Raw genomic sequence first — 21,571 nt, forward strand, 5'->3', positions numbered from 1 at the left:
AAACAGGCTTCGGATCTGTTACACCAATGCACGAAGCTTACTTAATAAGCGATCGGAACTAGGTGTACAGATTGACTCTACAAAGCCAGACATAATTGCAGTTACAAAAACCTGGCTGACACAGGCTATAGATAGTATGGAACTTGATTTCGAGGGTTTTACTTTAGTAAGGGCCGACAGAATACAAAAGCGTAAAGGAGGGGGAGTAGATCTATTCATTAGGAATTCTATCCCATTGGCCATTATCAACAGTGTATCCCATGAGAGTGGGACGTGTGAATTAGTTAGTCTCCGCTTGAAATGCAAGGGACAAGAGCTGCTGATTGGTTTGGTCTACCGTAGTCCAAGCTGTGAGGTAAATGAAGTCCTGCTGAGCAGTCTCAATACTTGGTCACAAAGTGGTCGATGTCTAATCCTAGGGGACTTTAATGCACCTATGGTAGACTGGGAAAATCTGCAAACTGAATCGTCAGAAAATTCCTTCGAGCAGGAACTAGTTGATGCGGTTATCACATGTGCCCTAGTGCAACATGTGAAAGAAGCGACTAGGTACGACCCGGACACCGAATTATCCTTACTAGATCTTGTACTGACTCACTATGAGGATGACGTTGCGAACCTCCATCATATGCTACCCCTAGGTAAAAGTGGTCACGCAGTTTTTATTTTCGACTTCCATATAACTGTCAGTCACGAGCACGCGTCAGCCCAATCCAGACCTAACGTCTGGAAAGCAAATATACCAGATATCATGCACTCAGTATCGTTAGTAGATTGGACAATAGACCCAGAATCCTCAGTTGAAACGGCCTGGGACGCATTTCGAAATTCATACTTAAAAGTTAACACACCCCACATCCCTTGGACTATACCAAGGGGGCCGAGAAACTCCCCGCCATGGTTCAGTAGGGAGGTCCGCATCCTTCTCCGTAAGAGAAGAAAAATGTGGGATAGATTTAGGTCACTGGGGTCTGATGAAACTAAAGCCCAGTATCGAAAAGTCCGGAATACCCGTGCCTCGACCCTCCGTAAGTCTAGAAAGTTGTACGAAGAAAAGATTGTTAAGGAATCCATAGAATGTCCTAAACGCTTGTATTCTTATATAAACCAAAGGACGAAGAGAAGAGGAAATATTCCTGCTCTGTGGGAGGCAGCACTGCCGCGTCACTAGTGGAGGACGACTTTAGTAAGGCTCAAGTGTTCTCAAACTACCTTAGCAATGTATACATCATAGAAGCACCCTTCCCATCAGCGCATACAGATCCCCCCGCACATACACTGGATAGCGTAACCATTAAAGGACTCGATGTCTTTGGTCTACTAAATAAGCTTGACATAGGTAAATCCACGGGGCCCGATGAATTACATCCTAGGCTACTGAAGGAATTATCTAACTTCGTTGCGGACCCTTTAAGTATATGCTTTAACCTACCCGTAACGCAGGGTCGTTTACCCAAAGACTGGAAAAACGCCATAGTAAGTCCTGTCTTCAAAACAGGTACGAAACACAAACCTGAGAATTACCGCCCCGTTAGCCTAACTAGTGTGGTTGTTAAAATCTTAGAAAAGATTATTCGGAAGGAGCTGTTTAAGTATCTCCATAAAAACCGGATCCTTTCGGAGAAGCAGCACGGTTTCAGAATAGGTTACTAACTAATAGGCCACTAACTTATTAGTGGCTCGTGAAAGCTGGTGCGCTCTTAAGGACCAAAAGTTACCTGTAGACGTAGGCTTCATTGATTTCAGCAATGCTTTTGACAAAGTTTCACACAACCGGCTGTTATATAAGTTAAGAAAAGTCGGGATTGGAGGCAATTTATTGATGTGGATAAAAGACTTCTTAGTTGGGCGTCAACAAAGAGTAAGGGTGAACTCAAAGTTATCTAGCTGGGAAACTGTGCTTAGTGGAGTGCTCCAGGGTACAGTATTGGGGCCAGTGCTATTCCTCTTGTATGTAAATGACCTTCCTTGTCTCCTATCATCATCGGTCTTGCTATATGCTGACCATGTCAAGATATGGAGAACGATACGATGTAAGAGTGATAGCTTAGAACTTCAAAATGACCTGAAGAAGTTATCTGAATGGTCTCAGACATGGCAGTTGCCGATAAATACTTCCAAGTGTGTTGTGATGCATATCGGTCATCAAGGCACAGATACATACACGATGAATAACACTGAGCTACCTGTCGTCCAAACATATAGTGACTTAGGAGCCATTGTTAGCCAAGAGTTAATGACTACTGCACACTGCCGTGCAATAGCCGCCAAAGGTTTTAGAACGCCATGGTCAATACGTAGGGCTTTTAGTCATGTCGACGCTAAGACGTTTTTGACTTCGTATACAGTGTTCATACGTCCTAAACTTGAGTACTGAATACAAGCGGCCAGCCCCTGTTTAAAAAAAGAGAGTGAGGTTCTGGAAAACGTTCAGAGAACGGCAACTAAGCTAATTCCCGGAATAGCGAAGCTTCCGTATGAGGCTCGACTGGCCAAGCTGAACCTTTTCCCGTTGTCATATCGCAGAACTAGAGGCGACTTGATTGCAGTTTTCAAACTGCTTAGTGATAAATGTGCACCTGATATGCCCTCATTTTTCTTGTCTTCCAAAACAGAGAATTTACAAGGACACTCCAAAAAAGTTTACAAGCCAAGAACAAATTACTTGTCAGCTGACTATTGACTTTCCCATCGAATCATCAACGAGTGGAACTCATTACCTCAGCACGTGGTTGAGGCTCCATCCGTCGATTCTTTCAAAAGAAAGTTGGATGAACTGAGGGAGCACCATTGCCAGGACTAACACAGGCCATCAGGCCTCCTGTCCTTCCCAAACTGAAACTGAAAATGATGTGTAACATGACTTGCTCTAAAAAATAAAAAAAATAAAGTGGCATATTTTAGGACCAAGGGTCACTTTTTAATGTATAAAATGATGCGATTTGATTATTTCGATTTGTACTGCTTTGAATTCTTTGAATGTACACTAACCTTGAGTGTTACTATAGACGACTTCTCAAATATGTAAGCAGATGGGGAAAAAATCTGCAAAAGACAAATCTCCAAAAGTTGGGGATCTCCATATTATTTCAGATCCAAGTAAACAATAGTAAACCGTCTTGTTTGTTTCATAGAGGATTATGTTGTGACTGGTATTTTGGAAAATGATTTTCCCGGATTATGTAGACAAATTGGTGTCACTCATTGTCCTGTTGTGTCCACAAAACACTCCCAAGCCATAATTACACAGACAGTGTGTTCAGAAGTTTAGTGATTTGAATATCTTTCCATCTAGGTGTCTTCTTTACCATCGTCGAAACGCTCAAAAGAAGACAAGAAAAGTCCTCAGTCTCAACATTCATCAGTTACTAAATATTCTGACGGTTAGTCTCATATTTCAACTCCAGCTTTTTAATACAGTGTTTATCTATTTTTGTCGAGTAAAAATTGCGTTATTTTTACTGCAACTACACCCATTGGTTCGCATTTATGCATTGTTACATATTTCTATATTCAAAATGTTTTTTGACACAAAAATTTTCCGAAGCTAGCCGTGAAGCGACAAATTCATCACGAGTGACGGGAAATTTAGTACCATTTAGACTGTGATTTTAGTCGCAGATTCTACTCAGAGAATTTAAGATACTCAGTATTCGTAAATGTATTGAGGTATTGCAGTTGGTCATTTGTCATTTTTTAACGTTTGCTGAACGACACATCATAGTGTTCTTAAACGGAGAGTTCCTGAAACTGCAAATAAGTTATGGAGTCCTACAAATGGCAACAAATTTGTTTTAAGCATATTTTTTCTTAGTCTTCCGAAAGGATCCTTTTTACGAAAAAGGTCAAAAGTGAAAGTACATAAAATATCGCATTATTTTTATGACTTTACTAAAAGTTTACACTTAAACAGTTTTGGAACATTTTATTTGACAAGAAGAATAAAGTTGCTTCAACTCTTTTTTATCCGATATCAAATTAGACTTTGAAAACTGTTTCTTTCTTGCCTTTTAGCAAGCATTTTTCATAGTAACATCCCATTTTGTAGAAATGACTAGTACTCTAGATACAATCCATAAACTTTGGACAGACTTATACCATATGCAGTTTTATCAGTGCCATGAATGATTCTCATTGTTCTTTAAAATAGTTTTCAGACACTGCTAGATAATGTGCTATGGGTTTTATGTATTGGATAATAGTAATCATCAGACTGCTGTGCACATTCAACAATTTAATGCCACTAACCAAACTTTCTCAACCCCGACAGTCACCGTATAAATTACCAATGTTATTTGACGAAATGTTCTAAATGGAGGTTGATGTTAAAATACAGATTGCTGCTTGTGACTCAGTGATATAGTCGTACTATGTACTTAGAGAAATATGCACGTCTTTGGTTCGATCTTTCATGAGATCATGAATGCAGCCAGTTACTCATAGTTAACATGAAGCCTGAAGTAAATATGCATTAGTCTAGGTTGCCTTAACATACCAAATGAACGAGATGAAATTAGCGTAATAAGACGTGAAGGAGCCAATATGACAGTAGTATAAAGGACAGTAAAGATGAATGATCACTGATAGATATATTTTCCAAGAAGTCGTTGATTCGAGGAATTAAAGATGATGAATTGTAATGAAGCTGAAGGCTCATTGGAAAATAAAGAGTTAACTTTACTGAGGCATTGTGACAGATTCTGAGCCACGTCACCCAACTTCAACTAGTGATCACTAATTATCTCAAGAACCTCAATCAGGTGCTTTCCATCGACTAATATGGATTATTCAAGTGTCAACTACTTCATAGATAAATTTTATATCTTAGTTTTGCCACTAATAGTTTACTTCCAACCTACTGTTAATGAAACAATCATTAAAGGTTGGGATAAGCGGTGAGCAGGCAAAGGAACACATATCCCAGCTTCCTCAGTAAAATAAGATTCACAGCTCAACCAGCCAATTTCCGGTATGTCCGCAATACTCTACTCGCAACCCTTGTATTGTTCATTACAATTTTTTTCATTTACAAGAACTGGTTCCAGGATCGTCTAAACGCGCACTAAGAGAGTCCTAATATAGAATGAATGGGTTATCAGATGCCTTCCAGTTTCTGGCGAAAATGCTTATGGAGTTTCAAGATTTGATCATCGATTTTTCAGATTTCTCACCATAATGACTGACTTGTTGGTAGAATTTTTGTATTTACTGCCAAAATTTAAATTTTTACGGAAAACTCAATCCTTATCAAAATATAAACTCGTGAAAATTCGAAATACCGTACCGCGTAAGAGTGTATTTATCTGTCATGTTTACAAGTAGGATTAAAAATGTGTAACATACTATCAGGTGTTATTTTCGGAACAGAAATAAAGCCCAATAGCTCATTTGTTTTCTTTCCTATCACAATTTAGAAATACAACCACCATTAGGATTTAATCCTACAACATTCAAATTATGTAAAACATTGGAATATTTGAAACCGAAAATAATTGTTCAGCAGGAAAATCCTGATAAACCGGAAACAGTTAATGAAGTTTCTATAAAAGGTACGCTTTGACAGCGTAGAGATTTTATGGAGCGAAAATGTAAAAAATAGGTTGGAAAATAAGTAATAATCAATTGGATGTATTAATCAAATGTTTTTCTGCTGCAAACAAGCTTTCCAAACTTGTGTGAGTACAATTATTTGTGATTATAATCGCTTAATTTAGTAACTTGATATTTAATGAATAATATGATATTTTTGCAGATAATCTTAAACCGAAACACAATTTTCTACGTAAATTGATACGGCATCAATATATACCCTACCATTTCAGTAAAATATCATGAAATTCATTCTTATATTGAGTTGACCAGTCGTACACAACGTAAAACCTGGTACATATGCGAGTCGGTTTAAGGTACTGCATCACAATAATACAAGGAGATGCAGTTATGGAGAAAAATCCCGAGGTAACAGAAGCGGTAACAGTATCAGTAGTATCTGTAGTAAAAGAGACTAGGCATGAATGATATGATTTGCGAGGAACAAATTTGTGGAATGAATTTAATTTTGAAACTCGGAGTTTAAGCGAAGGCTGAGAGTTAATGTTAATGCTCCATTACAACCGATTCTGAGCCGTGTCATTCAACGTCTTAAATCACTAATTACGGTAATCATTTGAACCTCGACCAAGTAGTCTGAACTTACTTATATGGCTAAGTTTGACCGTCATTGGCATCATGGATTGATTCCAAGCTTCAGTTTGACCGCCTGTTGTACTTTTCTAATATACCCCTGTCGGACCAGCAATATGGACTGAGGCAGCTTCACTGAATCAATAGAAAGGTATCTCATTGCCTATCCGTCAACAAATCACGCTAAAAACGGCTCTATAGATCAACAGTGGCGTTAAGCTATCATTCTATAAGATACGATTCAAACGATAAAAGAAAAAAGCTTGATCGATGGAAATTACTTCATTGCATTTCATTCTCGAGAACGGGATCTTTATCATTGGTCGGAGTTTATTTTAACTTACTAGAAATAAAAAATATAGTGATATCACTAGCTACTTTAACAACTCAAAACTAATCTCTTATAGAGTCTACTAGCCATTCTAAATGCCTAAGTCATAATATTTTAGCTAACGTTTATTTGTATCAGAAGGGGTTTTGTGGAGATTGTAGTAATTTCAACAGTTGAGATCATGAGTTAATTAAAGCTAGACCACCACTGGATGGCCGTTTCGTCCCAGTATGGGACTCTTCAACAGTGCTCATCCACGACCCCGCCTCGCGGGATTCGAACCCAGAACCTATCAGTCTCGTGCATTTAGTTGGTAATTTTTACACCTTATTGCAGAGCCTCAAGGCTTACTAGTTTCTGCAACATAACATAACATACAAATGTGAGTACTGATGTACATAATGCTGAACAGTAACCTGATACATCTGAGGGACTGAACACTCCTAAAACACATAACAAGAAAAAGAAGCATTAATTTTGAGGATCGCTGCTCATAATTATCAATTATGGTCCAAAAGGCAAACATAAATAGTCTTGATAGACATACTGCGGCGATGTGTGAAATAAAAACATAAATTTTAGAGTAAGATTACCCAAGAGTGTAATAGATATATTATTACATGTACCAAATAAATCAGACAGGATGGGTTTTTAATAGTTATAAATAAAAAATATGACTGATTTTACAAAGTTTTCACGTTAATTCACTATAATTTATTTTAGATGATTTCAGAAAAACCTAAATAAAACCAAGTTGCCAGAAGCCTTTTTAGATACAGAGAGTCTTCTCATCTAGTAGGGGGACTTAACACACAAAGACTAAAATTAACTTGGGTCGGAATTAATCTCTGTGAAATATAGCGGAAAGTGAATTTTTATGCTTGTCTACATGTTTAGCGAGAATGAACTGTCATATTCCTGGTTTATCAGTAAACTTCTTGATGACTGTTAACTAGGGCTCATGTTATTATATATTCCATCACATGGATATCAGTCTTTGAATCGTGGTTGCCTTAACGTATTTAACGACTCATCTATCTTTTTATTTGTTCCAGTTCTATTGAGTTGGATTTACATTTAAGTTGAAAAGGCGGTGTAGAGAATACTGTCACATACATGATATTCACATAATCATGAAGTAAAATTCTATGGTAGATCTGAAGTTTAAAACTGATCAAAAGATTATTTTTATGATCCGACAGTTTATTTAACTTAAATTATGATTTCTGAGTTTAAACAAGCTAATCAACTACTATCGTAAATCACCTGGCTAATCAAATATTATACTGGAGTTATTATTATAAACATTCTTAATAATAATTGTGGTCTAAGGATCCTATTCTAAATTGATAAAGAGCAGGAGTCGCAATTCACACAAAATTCTTTCTAGTTACTGACTAATTTCCGGAAAATATCAACTAGAAATGACTACAGTTTATTGAAAAAATTGCCATGACAAATCACTGTTAAAAAAGTTTGAGATTCAGTTTGAACTACTCACAAGTAACTTAAAATGATCCACACAAGTTATTTAATCCCATTGCATGACAACCGTTTAACCTGTCTTGATTAATTTAATATTCTTCATCTGAATATGTTAGAGTAAAGTCTAATGAGGATCTAGCTGAAATAATTCTCTCCGTTAATGTGTTACCCTGATTTGCTTGTTCTACCATTTAATTATATTTATAGTTACGACAAACAATTCAATAGGTGCATCGTAGTAATTCAGTAATGTTTTCATATTCTCATTACCTTTTTCATACAAAAAAGATTTTGGAGAGTCGGATTCACAACTGAACAAATAACTCAATTAACTTCATTCTTATCTACAAATAATACTATAAAGTGAGTTGAATTTTTTCGTAGTTAACCTCAAAGCAAGGCTAATATCACGGCTATTCAAAAATAAAAGCTAAATAAACTGATTTTTAAACTTGTATAAAATAAAGAGTGGTGTTATGCATAAAATATCTAACAATTAGAGATATTTGGGCTTCCAGAGAGAAATATGACATTGAACTATATGAATAATTGTGAATATAAATATAATTATATATTTTATAACTCAAGTGGTTATATAGGCAAACTGTAGACTGAATCGTATCAAAAACATTAGACTTCAATAGGACATTGCTGATACAAAGTAGAATAATAGATTTATATTCATTTGGTGTTGTTTGCTTGTAACTTCCCATCCTATGCGGACTGCCACGATATAGCGTTAAGTCACAAGCATTCTAAGCAAATATAGATGGTGGCTAGCTGTGGAATCCGGGACCCGTGTTTTGTCACATTCGGGACTCGTCAGCTGAATGTACCTACATCTCAGAGTTGATGTCCACTCCGGGACTCAAACCCGGAACCGTCCGCTTCAAATGCCATCGTGTTATTCACTTAGTTACTGAATCCTTTACCCGATTGCACAAGCAGGTGCCTATCAAGACTCAGTAGCTAAGTGGATAACGCGATGGCGTTTGGAGCAAATGGTACTGGTTTCGAGTCCCAGAGTGAACATTAACTCTGGGATGCAGGTACATCTATCTGACGATTCCAAAAGAGAACGAAACCCACGTCCTGGATTCCACTGCTAGCCACCATCCATCTTTGTTTAATATATTTATAGTTAATTAATCATAATTTATGGAAGATAAAAAATATTGCAAAAGTCAATGAATACAAAGATAGATTACATCTAGGATGGTATAAAAAATCTCATAAAATAATTGAATAATCAATAACTATATTACTAAAATATTGATCGATTTATAAGATAATATCTACTAGCATTTTATACGTCACTTTCTCCCATCTACTCTATCTAACATATACTATATTGAACATTGAATGAAAAGTAATAAACTATTGTTTGTTTGTAAGAAAATCTCATCTTGGAATAGTATATATGTTAATAAATTTCATATGATATTAATATATATATATTTCATAAAAAGGGTAAACGCATTAAGGTGTTCTTTATCATTTGTTCTTTTAAATCATTTTTTTCGTGATTACTTATTTATTTGTTGTACTTATCTTCAGGTCATTAACAATAGATGCTAATGAAGCATTAGAAATTGGTTCATATGCTCAATTAATTGATGAATCCAATAAGTTCGTAGTAATATATATATATGATTTCTACTTATTTTATTTATATATAGATTCCGCTTCTTTTAGTCCATTCATGAATAAAGAAATTTAAAAAATGTCAAAGAAATGAGTTTATATTAATCTTATCCAAACTAATCTAAAGATATAAATAAATAATATATTTGTGATATCCCATTGTAATATCCCACTCATTGGGATATTACAAATCTATTATTTATATTTATAACAAACTACCCAATGCTCAATTTATTCGAAATTATCAAATCAAACCTTGGTAATGATACCTATAATCTATAGATAGTTGAGAATTCCATAATGAAGGATATAAACTGGAAATCAGTTGATTGAATGAAAAAAGAATTGTAGGCGAATTCACTTAGAAAAATTTCTAGGTAATTGTTAAGTCTAATACTAACAATGATACTTCATCCATGTCCTAGTTAATTAATTACCCAATTATTTGATACTTAAACTATTGACTATTTCGTAAGTCAACAAGAACAGAATTGCTCGAAAGAGTGATAACTATAAAAAGAAATTCATTTTTCAGAGCTGCAATAAAACCAACAAGATTCATTAGTAAACTTTAAAAAAGCTGTATATGAATACTTACAGTCGGAGAGTTAATAGTTTAACATCTATGTTCGTTTATATCTTAAGTTTTACTATTAAAAATATGCTCATCTAATTCTCCTGGATTATTGTGAATTATATTTATGTGTTCTGATTGAGGCTGATTGTATTTTTGGATCGTAGCTAGTATTAGCATCTTGGACCTCAGTTTTATACTTTTCAAGACTCATCAGCTAGATATAACTGCATCTTATTGCTAGTGTCCACAGTAAGCACAGAAAGCACCAACCCAATTGCACTTAATGGAGAAACTCTGGGCGAGTTGAAAACTTTCAAATATCCGGGGAGCATTATCGGCAAACAAGGAGGATCTGATAAAGATGTAAATGAGAGGATTGGCAAAGAGAGAGAAGTACTCCTACAGTTGAACAACATATGGAACTCAAAACGACTGTCAACCAACACCAAAGTCAGGATCTTCAATACGAAAGTCAGGATAGTTCTACTGTACGGAGCGAAATGACGCGCGGTGGAGAAGGCATATAAGCTAACTCTATTTAACCAAGCATTAATCGATATTTATAGTTACATAAAAATAACTTACAGAGATGTAATGAATAAGATAGGAAATGCAATTGCATACGCCTACATAAAAACAGTCAAGGTCAATGAGCGAATAGTTATCATGGTCAAAATGTAACTCAAAAAGAATGGATAAATTGGCCTGTCCAGGAGTTAGAATAAGTTATATGGGCTTAAATAGTATCTCACATTACATTCTCAATCTTGAATCTTTCATAATATCATTTTGACTCTTACCATTCGTTCTGTAGACTTAATCTTACCGTTTTAGTTCCGTATCGTAACTTAGACAAACTCATATTTGTACCAGATTCTGGGTTTATTATGACAGAGTAAATTTGTTTTCAACTACACCATTACCAAGCTGGCACTAAGCCTTCTACATCTTATTACAACCCCTCGAAATTAAAAATGGAAAATATAAATCAATATATGATGTTATGAATAGGTAACAGTTAGATGCTTCTATTTTCCTTGCCATCCAGATATATACTAACTATTTGGAGTTAAAATAAATTTTACTAGAACACTGAAATGATAGTTCAGAGTAACCATTTCAATTTAATTGCTTTAGTACAGAATCATAATAACAATCTATTCATGTTTAAGTTGATTTGCTTTAATTTTACACTATAATATCGTTAACTTATCAATTTTAGTGAGTTTTAACCAAGTTAATTTCTTCTCTTCACTTCCAAATAAGTTTGATTATTTAATATTGTTCACTCTTATTTAAATTAGTTTAACAAAATTACGATTAAGATATTGTGAAATTGGACCAATGGAAGCAAAATTGATTAGTGAACGATTAGGAACAACACAATCTGTCAATAAAAAATTAATAAGTCTTGATCTATCGGGCAATCGGTTAGGAGATGAAGGAATCATTTATTTGGCTCAGGTAACATATTATACAGAAAATATGGATTATTTAATATCTGATTATGTAATGTTTGTTTTGTTTTAAAAGTTATTTTGTCTTTATTGTAGTTCTTGTTTGTAATAATCAACATTTATGATGATCAACTTTTCGGAAGTACGAATTAGTATTGAGTAAACAATACAAAAAAAACTAAAACCGGAAAAATACACGTGACTGATCAAAACACGGAATGACCTTGGATCAATATAAAAAATTTGAATGTACCAATCAAAATGTATCAACTAATTGTACATTGAACATTAAACTCAACAATCTTTTAGCTGAAAAATAATTCAGTTACATTTGTTTTAAGTTTGTGATCAGTATAGTGAACAAGTGTGGTCATTTTTTTATGTCAAACTTGTAATAGGATAATGTTAAACGTTGACATTTTTACCATCAAAATAAATCCATTTTAAATGTTTTTTTAATAGCTAACATTGGCTTTAGTATTCCATTATTATACAGAAGTGGTTTTTTGTAGAGTTCCATTGTATTATCTTCGTAGGGGGTATCAGAGTAATATTTTTTCTGAAGAACACTAAAGTTTATATTTCCCAAGGTATATATATGCAAAAAAGTGAAGTACAACAAGCAGAATGATTGATTATAACTGAAAAAGGAAAAAAAGTACATGGTTTGTTAGTCAAAATATGTTTCGTAAAAAATAATTTATAATATTATATCACTTGTTAGGTCGGTTGATAAGCGTACAAAAATATCTTTAAGACATCATGTTCACATCACATCTGCCTACCTACTAAAAGGTGAATAAACCGTTCCGCTTCTCACTATGTTAGTTTATGATTAGATCTGATTATTTCGAATGAAAGTGACGTTTTCACAGAAATTTAAATAAAGAATATTTTTAGACATCTTTTTTGCGTGGAAGCACCTTTAAGAGATTGATATTAGAGTGAAGCGTTAACCAGTCAATCAGGCTGGACACATGGGACCCATGAAAGTTCGTAGCATGGATTTTTGATAGATTTTAATAAACATTAGAATAAATTAAGCTCTAAGTGATGCGGACAAAACGTTAAACGCGTTTATCAAAGTTAATGATTGATAATCTAAGACATTTTATTATTCCCTTACTAATGCTAAGTGTTTCTGTTTTTCCAAGTGTTAAGGATTCATGTAGCAGATTTTCAAAAATATTCTGTTTTCACATACTTATTACTTGTTAAACACAATAAAAAAATATTTTAATTTGTTAAAGATTAGTTTCTAACATCCTAATCAATGTAGTTTTACATTCTATTTATCTTGCTCATACAGAAAAATGAATGTAATCTTTGTTTATATACTATTTAATTTGACTTTTAATACTATTATTACTATGGTAAACTAAATATTCAAATCTAACTTGGTATCCACCAACTAATCATCAAATATCAGTAGAATCGAAATATAAATCATTATATTCTAATTGCACAAGCAGATGGATATCAGGACTCAATAGCTAAGTGGATAACGCGATAGCGTTTGAAGCGAACGGTATTGGGTTCGAGTACCAGAATGGACATCAACTCTGAGATGAAGATACATCCAGCCGATGAGTCCCAAATAGGACGAAACGCACGTCCTGGATTCCACAGCTAGCCACTATCCATCTTTGCTTAAAAAGCTTGTGACTTAACGCTTTATCGAGGCGTCCGCACAGGATGCACATATACCACATATGCCAACATGATACTGATCGATTGCAGTCCTAAATAACAATGGGAAGATACAAGTAAAACAACACCAAGTGAATTTAAAGGATTGTAGTGTTTTATAAAAGATGAATATAATTCACATCTGCTATTACTTTACAACTTCTTCCTTATATCATCTAAATCTCAGTTATCCCTTGTTCGAAGTCCAGTTTACTACAACAATAACACAAATACTCATTTTAGCTTAACTTTTGTTTATTAAACTCATTTAGATAACTTACCCGAATTTCCCTAATTTTTGTCTAATAATCTGATCAACTCCACTAGTTAGAAGAAAAAAGAAAAATCCGTTAATTATATCTAATAAAAACTGTTATCCCAACTATTATCCACTTTGAAATCTTTTTTTTAGATTTTGACCTTCATTTCAAGTCCTTATATATACTTTTGTTGTGAACCATACATCACTTGATCCTTATCAATATAAGGACAAAAATAAAATGTTATCGAAAATCAATACTTCAGTTAGAGTTAATTCTAAAAAAAAACTAGTTATGAAATAGTTGAGTAAAAATTTCATTTTCTTGTCATTTATAGATCATTTTAGATGGTTATTATTTCAGTAGATATTAGTGATAGTGTAGTGTACAGAACACGAGTGGGGACAATTGAATGTATTGAACACAAAACTACAGGACTTGTTAACAAAATCTAACAATCATAAAGTAAATGCCTAATTTGCAAAATGTCCACCAATTGTCTCAAAATGACTCGGACTTCACTGTTCTTGCATTTTCATACAAATTGCATTCTGTTTCGATTCTTTACTGTTCGATCCTCTTGCCTCTCTGCTACAAGACCTTCTGTCCACCACTAACATCATATACTACTTATGTCAATATAAGTAGCACACACCACAATAGTCCTGTTAATTCTGTTAATTCTTAGTCTAGAGATGGTTGTATTAATTCAGAGAGTATTCTCGTTTAAGTATTAGTTTAATGTTTAGACATTTTATTAGTTTGACTTATTCAACACTGTAGTAAACAATGAAGCAAATGATAATACGTATTTTTAAAAAAATATTAGATTCCATTATTCCATTATCAATACTATAAATTTATACATAAACAGTATGAGTTTTTAGGTTGTTCAGACTAGTATGTTTCAATGAAATCATGAACCGACATAAGTTAGACAACCACTAAGAAACCGCCATCACTAAACGTACTAGTATGATACCCCTCAGTAGTCCATACACACGATATCGTAACCCGAGATCCAATCCCGTACCTTCGGTCATAGATGCGAACACTTAATCTCTAGATCACTGACCTGGTGTTCATTGATGTGAAAGTCTAACTTCAGTCAGTCCACGTCATTGTGAGACCGTCTTTCATTGTCTTTGATGACTACCTCCCTCATACCCAACACCGTTATCTCCACTGACCACGGCCTTCTCACTAGAAATCTAGAATTTCTTCACGAAACTAATGAAAACATAAAATTGTCGTTATTATGACTAATATTTCTACGGCAATCGGCCGTGTAGTAATAAATACTGTTATTCCAACTAGTGCGTGGTACTGAATGAGTTCTATCAATAAAGTTGGAACGAAGCAACTAGAAAATGTAACTCAGCATTGTAGATCAATTTGTTTTTTGATAAATGGGTGGAGTCAGCCAGTCAGCGGGAAGCTCTGGAAATTGATATCGTTCTAATTGTCCTATATCACCAAAGGATATTTACAAAATGGACAGAATCAATACTCCGTGTCAAATTAGAACCCGTCTCACTTAGAGTTATACATTTACTGTGCCGGTCTAATTAATTTATTAACTAAAAGCTGATGATTTAATAACTTATTAGTATTATTAAATGTAATAGGTTTTGAAACCACAATTATTGGATACATTATTCTGATTAATTTTTAAATAATTCAGAATGAATTAAAACATACTTTCTAATATTGTTACCAAAAGGGAATTACTTATATTCTGATTCATATTTTTTGAATTAACTATTCATATGAACTATATTAAAATGAAGAAACAAGAGACTATTTCGTTTAATTCTGAATTTATTGTCTTAAGAATGTTTGTATTATGGAGAATAATGTATTGAGCATTAATTGTATCTAATCATACAGCTATTCAGATTTATTTGCAACTCTATCAAATGTTCCACTCTAGATACATTAACCTGGCAACAAATCTAGGGATGCTGTTGGTCCATTTATATCTGTTTATGCTGTAATAATTTTTAAGATGAACCAATTAATGAGTATGGAAACCGATATGCATACCAATACCTTGTATGTTTGTAAAATTTACATACACAAGTACTTAACACTTGAAGATCAAAAGGTATAATCGTGTTGAAATTATGGGGAGAACAAGAAGAATATCCATAATTTTCTTCTCCAAATTAACTATGCATTTTTTTCTTTTAGTTAGGTATATTGATTGTATCTGGTTTGTTTTTTAAAAAAAAAACTATTAAAATGACTGCGATTCTGCTTGGTTTAAATCTCCCAATCTTTCACTATCTTCAAAATTAACATATCTGTCCAATTTCCTTTCGATTAGATTTCAGCTATGCGAAATATACGATATGTATTTTTATTAAATCCTAACTAAGTTGATATTTTTGATTTATCGAGTGAACAACGGATTTTCCGTATTGATTGATACTAGTTCTAACAACAATAGTAGCTAAGTAAACAAGTTAGAAATTCATCTTTAGTCAGCTTTAAGGTTAAGAAGAACAAGTGCCTAAGGTTTCATCATGAAAATAAGACGAAATATGTGTTTAGTACTCTTTATCTTCCTTGGTTGTTTTTCCATTAAATAACTATTGTAATTTGGTTTCTTATTCTTGAATGTAAACTAAAAATCGACTGTTAGTCATAGTATGATTCACATACTGTCATAAATCTATATTACAATTCTATTTACACCAACCACCATATTCTACAAGTGAATTTTTATTTTTAAATTGTTTGTTTGTTTGTTTTTGTAATAAAGGCACTAAGAACAAACCGTACTCTACTTACATTATCAGTTAGCAACAATAAAATTACAGACGTTGGTTGTATAGCACTAGCAAAAGTAAGTGTTCCACTTTGTTTTCAATTATTTTTCTTATATCATGTAATTTTTATGAAAATATTTATTAACAACTAAATTCATAAATTAAGAATTTCCATTGACAATAATGCACCTGAGTAAAAATTAAGAACTAAACTGTTAGTTGCTGCATAGCACTTCACAATTTCCTGAATGCAATTGCGTATTGGGACTATGAGTGCTCTATGGTAAGGATTCCTAAACTAGGGTGAAACAGACATTCATTGTCCATACGCATTCAGTGGTTCTTTATTTAATGTTGGCTGGTAATTAAAATAACCCTTTAAAATGATGAAAGGGAAGTTTGGATTAGAAATAAGATCTGAGTTGGTTGTAAAATTGGTCTTGTTCTATTTTAATGTCAGTATTGATAGTTGTTCTAGTAAGTTTACATTTAAAATAAATGTTGGTAAAATATGGTTTCTAAAAGTAAAGAATTAATCGAACAGGAAGATGAGTGACTTAAAAGAATTGTCTATTATTCAGTCGTTAGTATTCAAATGAATTACATAAAACAGTTATTGTATCCACATCTTTCCAATGAATCTCGCAAATACATTTTCAAAAAACCAAAGCTATTCAGTAAAGTAATTCTTCATTCCAGTCATATCATTTACTGAGACTTTACAGTAATAATTATACTAACGTGTATAGTCTACTAGACAACAAGTTGAGATTGTGTCACAAATTATCTAGAAATATCGAATATCAAATGGAAGTTGTGTATTGATCTAAAGGTTGGTGACAAACGATAAAATGATGACAATTTATAGATGAGAGAAAATTATTACAATGATCAATATAAAGGATATAATAATTAAATATTAATTTATTAGCAAGTTAATTACTATGAGGAGAATTAGGAAGAAGTAACAACAACTGATCAATAATTAAAGAAAATGGCAATAGGTCAGGATCATAGTATAATAGAATTTCTTCGAACTTATTCCTATGCTTCGTATATCTATCGTTCTGATAACCGTTACTAGATAACTCCCAATGATGTATAAATTTCAGAAGACAATACGAAGCGTTGACTATAGTGTATTATTGTATTGTATAGATTGAAAAGCCGCGAGCGCTCGAAGCGAATACGAACGAATGCGGGTGAGTGAACTATTGAGATTTGAGATTCACATACATATTAAGCAAGTGAATGAGTCGTCGAGCAATTTAGGGAATTGACATTAAAACTATCATGATATATCTGTGTTTAGGCTGTAATATGTGATCAAGTATGCATACTCGTACAAACAAGATAGTAATAACACAAAGATATTAATAAATTGTTACTAGCCTAATGACACCATCTGTTAAAAAAGTTATTTGAAGGGCGTGTGAAAATTAAACTGAACAAACTAAAGTGTAGGTGAGGTGCTACAATAGTGAAATGAGAAACTGAACATGTTAGTCATAACCATCAAACACTGATAATGTGGTGTATGCTACTTGTGTCTGTCGACATAAGTAGTATGTGATATCAATCAGAAGTGGAGTGCCTGACAACAGAAGGTTGAGAATATTGAATCAAAAAGAATGGGAGTGTAAACAGATAGTATTTGCAATAACAACAGGAACGAAGGAATGATGAAGTTAAAAACAATTGAAGGAAGATTTACAAATGAAGTATTTAGTGTGTGATTTTCCACATTTTACGAAAGAACTCGGTAATTTTGACAATGATTCTCTGTCTTCTGAAACTTATTAGGTTGAAATTTAAAGATCAGTTATGTTGGAAAACATCCGTTCGTCTACCTCTTCAAATTTAGTAGTTTTGTTCAATGGATTGTTTCATTACTATAAATGTAGTCGGACTAACTTTCAAAATTAGCTTGATTGTACATAGTCGTCCTAAAAATAAGCGTAAATAATGATGTAATACTTGAAGATCACAATGGTGAAGTAATCGACTGTTCTATTCAAATCTAAGGTAATATTTAATGACATTATCAGTGGGAACTTTCGTTGGGTTTGAGCGTGGTCGAACTAAGCTTTCAAACCACTAATACATACCTACTCTTAGAAAAGTCCTTGAATTTTATAGTGTATGTTTAGTTTTGTCTGATATTCACTGTTTTCTCTCATGATATTTGACTAAAGTGATTGCTATTATAACAGGTTAAGTCTTCTGGATATATGCGAAAATATAAGTATGAAGTGACTACTTCTACACAAAATATTCATAGAAATTGGTAAACTTATTTATTTAGAAAATATTAAATGCCTAAACAAAGATAGCAATGTAATCTCATATACTAGCTAATGACGATTCACCCCATCTTTACACTAAAAAATACTATAACCACCTTCATTCAGTCAAGAATGAAAGGTAATGTGTACATCTTAAGACTAAGTTTATTCTGACTTTTGATCAGTCATCTATTATTTTACACAAATTAGATTGTCTGAATTTCTGCGTTTTTAATGAACACCACTGGAAATCTACATTTTTAAATATGAAGTTAGTCAGGTCTATGATGACCTATTCTGTGGGAGATTAATTTGAGGACCAAACGTCTACTTTGAGTCATTGAATAGTGTTTAAATTTAATAATATTTAGAATGAAAGGCTTGTGGATATTGTTCATTTTGGAGTCACTTTATATTAGTCGTTGACTAGCTAGACAATCAATAAAGACTAAAGGAATTCGGACACCTAACTATCTTAGTATGGAACTTTACAACAGTGCACACCCACGATTCCGTCAGAGACTGAAATTAGGGCCCTTAAACCACACATACAGATATGTAATTCTATATAACTTTCATTATTATCAATTAATACTAATATAACTGCTTAACCCAAATTGCTTTGTTCATAAATCCGTGAGTAAAGTTGATATAATAATAGGGGGAAATAATGTGCTCATGTAGAAATATACTATCTACTCCTCGGAATGATATTAGCAATATGGTGTGTGCTGCTTAAACGGACACATATAAGTAGTATGTATCAACAGTTGAAAGAAGGATTCTTACTGACAGAAGAGGAACATAAGGGAGAAGAAGTAGAAGCTGTTCAAGTAGCATCAGGAATGAAAGAACGATGGAGCATGTGAGAGACAATTCAAGGAACATGTGAAAATGATTTATTCAATGTATTGTTTTCATATTTTAAAAAAATGTAGTGTGTGATGTTACTTCGTACAATAAATTGGTTTGCTCCTAGCCACGTCTTCATTCATCACAGTAGTAGGATCACTGAGCCCTGGCTACTCACGAAAATCAAATCATTGACTCAATCCTTGCAGAGGGAAGGATATATCCGAAGATCGAATAAGTGATTTACAAAGAATAGTCATATTTCTGATAAAATGACACATTTGTATGCAAATCAGTAACCACAAACCATAATCCCGATTAAAGTCATTAAAAAATATAAGTAACTGTAGAATATAAGGTTATGTGAACAACTAATTAATCAATGAAATTATGATCTGACTTGATTGAGGTGCACATAATTAGTTTCCATGTATTCATTCGTATCAATCATTTCAAAAATTACTTTTAAAACTTTTTTCTTAATTATTAGGTTATATCTCAATTTTTCTTAACCCATGAAGAAATTGTTTACAGACGATTATGTCATTCAGAGAAAAGCAAATCTGAATCTATTCCACCAATTTCTGTAAGTCTATGTTCTGTTATATTTATAAAGTAGAAGTATATTTTAAAATTAATATATTTTAAACTAATTATATAAGTAAGAAATGAATTGATTGGATAAAAATAATTTATTCCAATCAACTTATCATTATGATATTATGGTGTTTCAGCTAGATTGGTTGGTACAGCCTTTTCTGAGGGAGCCTGTGTAGATCCTTCTGGAATGAATTCCGTATATTTAAGGCCCACAAACTCACCGCACGGATGTGATTTTGTGTGTAACCGCCGTCCCGCAGGTCGTTGTATATATATTTGTATCGTAAAAAGATCAAGTTAAGAATTTTTGAAGGTTTTAATTACCTTGGATAGGTATAGTCTATATACATACTAGGTAACACACGGACTTTCATCCAAGTACTCCTTGGTATACACACAGGTATACCTACCATGTGAGCAAATACATCATATATGGACACTAGTAACACACATGTTTTATCCCATGCATCTCATAGCAGATATATAGGTGTATTCATCCACTTGGGAGGGTAGATGTTCACCACTTCCATTAGAAACGTATTTATTACACAGACTATCTCTTACATATTACATGCATGTCATTCAACCCATGGCTACCACCCCAGTACTTCCTAACACACACATAAACATAAGCATTCTCTCGAGAGGGAGGTTGTTGATAGCCTCTCCTATCATATCTTTTTATAATTTTTTTGACCTGATAGATTAGGCCGCTGGTTTTATTGGACATAGGGTAGATAATATTTCAGCTAACGTTTCCTTTGTACGACACCGCACGCACACCCTTTGCATACACCTACATACTTGAACTACATAAGCCCGAGGACATCTGCAATTCTTATACATGAGATACATATCAGGTTGCCCGGTGCAGTTAAGTGAGCTTCGAGTAGGGACCCGAGCTGATTAAGGACACAACAGAGGTGGTGATCAGTTTGATCTCCGTCGATCGCCTAAGTTGGCTAGTAAGGTTGCTCCTACTATTCAACGGCGCCGTGAGGAGGTTTTAGGTCAGATTTTGCTGCCAATATGATATTATATTAATGCATATTTGTTAAATTCTGCTAACGAGACCAGTCACAGCACTTTTGAATTCTCTTAATGGATTTTATGTAACTCGGTAATTTATTTATTCAGTGAGAATTTTTATTATTCAAACTATTTTATCTTCATCCACTGTGAAGTTATGTTGCAGACCATTCTTCAGTATTTTCATAGATAAATATTTAAATTTGAAATACTGTTAGTTAGGGTGTTTGACTTTTAGGTCATGAGTCGTAAGTTCGAATCAAGCTCCATCTGTTTCAGTTTGAGTAACCGGTTAATATCGTTAACCTTCATGCTTGGAGTACTACACAAATCCAAGTACGAAAATTCATATCTGGTGAATGAGTCGGTAAATATAGTTCACCACCACTCACTTGTGAATGGTTT

The 21,571-nt window shown here is 33.5% G+C and overlaps 1 protein-coding gene across 1 annotated transcript in view; it reads left to right on the plus strand.

Annotated features, from left to right (window-relative positions):
- Nucleotides 1-2,998: 2,998 nt before the first annotated feature.
- Nucleotides 2,999-21,571, plus strand: part of LRRC71 (Leucine-rich repeat-containing protein 71) — a 63,394-nt gene continuing 44,821 nt past the window's right edge. The window contains exons 1-10 of the mRNA XM_051219021.1: nucleotides 2,999-3,099; nucleotides 3,135-3,253; nucleotides 3,296-3,383; nucleotides 5,415-5,549; nucleotides 5,600-5,675; nucleotides 8,288-8,362; nucleotides 9,557-9,628; nucleotides 11,525-11,684; nucleotides 16,394-16,477; nucleotides 20,028-20,123. Of these exons, the coding sequence (XP_051069532.1) occupies nucleotides 3,033-3,099; nucleotides 3,135-3,253; nucleotides 3,296-3,383; nucleotides 5,415-5,549; nucleotides 5,600-5,675; nucleotides 8,288-8,362; nucleotides 9,557-9,628; nucleotides 11,525-11,684; nucleotides 16,394-16,477; nucleotides 20,028-20,123 (972 nt within the window). The 5' untranslated portion in view covers nucleotides 2,999-3,032. The remainder of the gene's footprint in view (nucleotides 3,100-3,134; nucleotides 3,254-3,295; nucleotides 3,384-5,414; nucleotides 5,550-5,599; nucleotides 5,676-8,287; nucleotides 8,363-9,556; nucleotides 9,629-11,524; nucleotides 11,685-16,393; nucleotides 16,478-20,027; nucleotides 20,124-21,571) is intronic.

The sequence above is a fragment of the Schistosoma haematobium genome, chromosome 3, assembly GCF_000699445.3.
Source record: "Schistosoma haematobium chromosome 3, whole genome shotgun sequence".
Taxonomy (NCBI): Eukaryota; Metazoa; Platyhelminthes; class Trematoda; order Strigeidida; family Schistosomatidae; genus Schistosoma; species Schistosoma haematobium.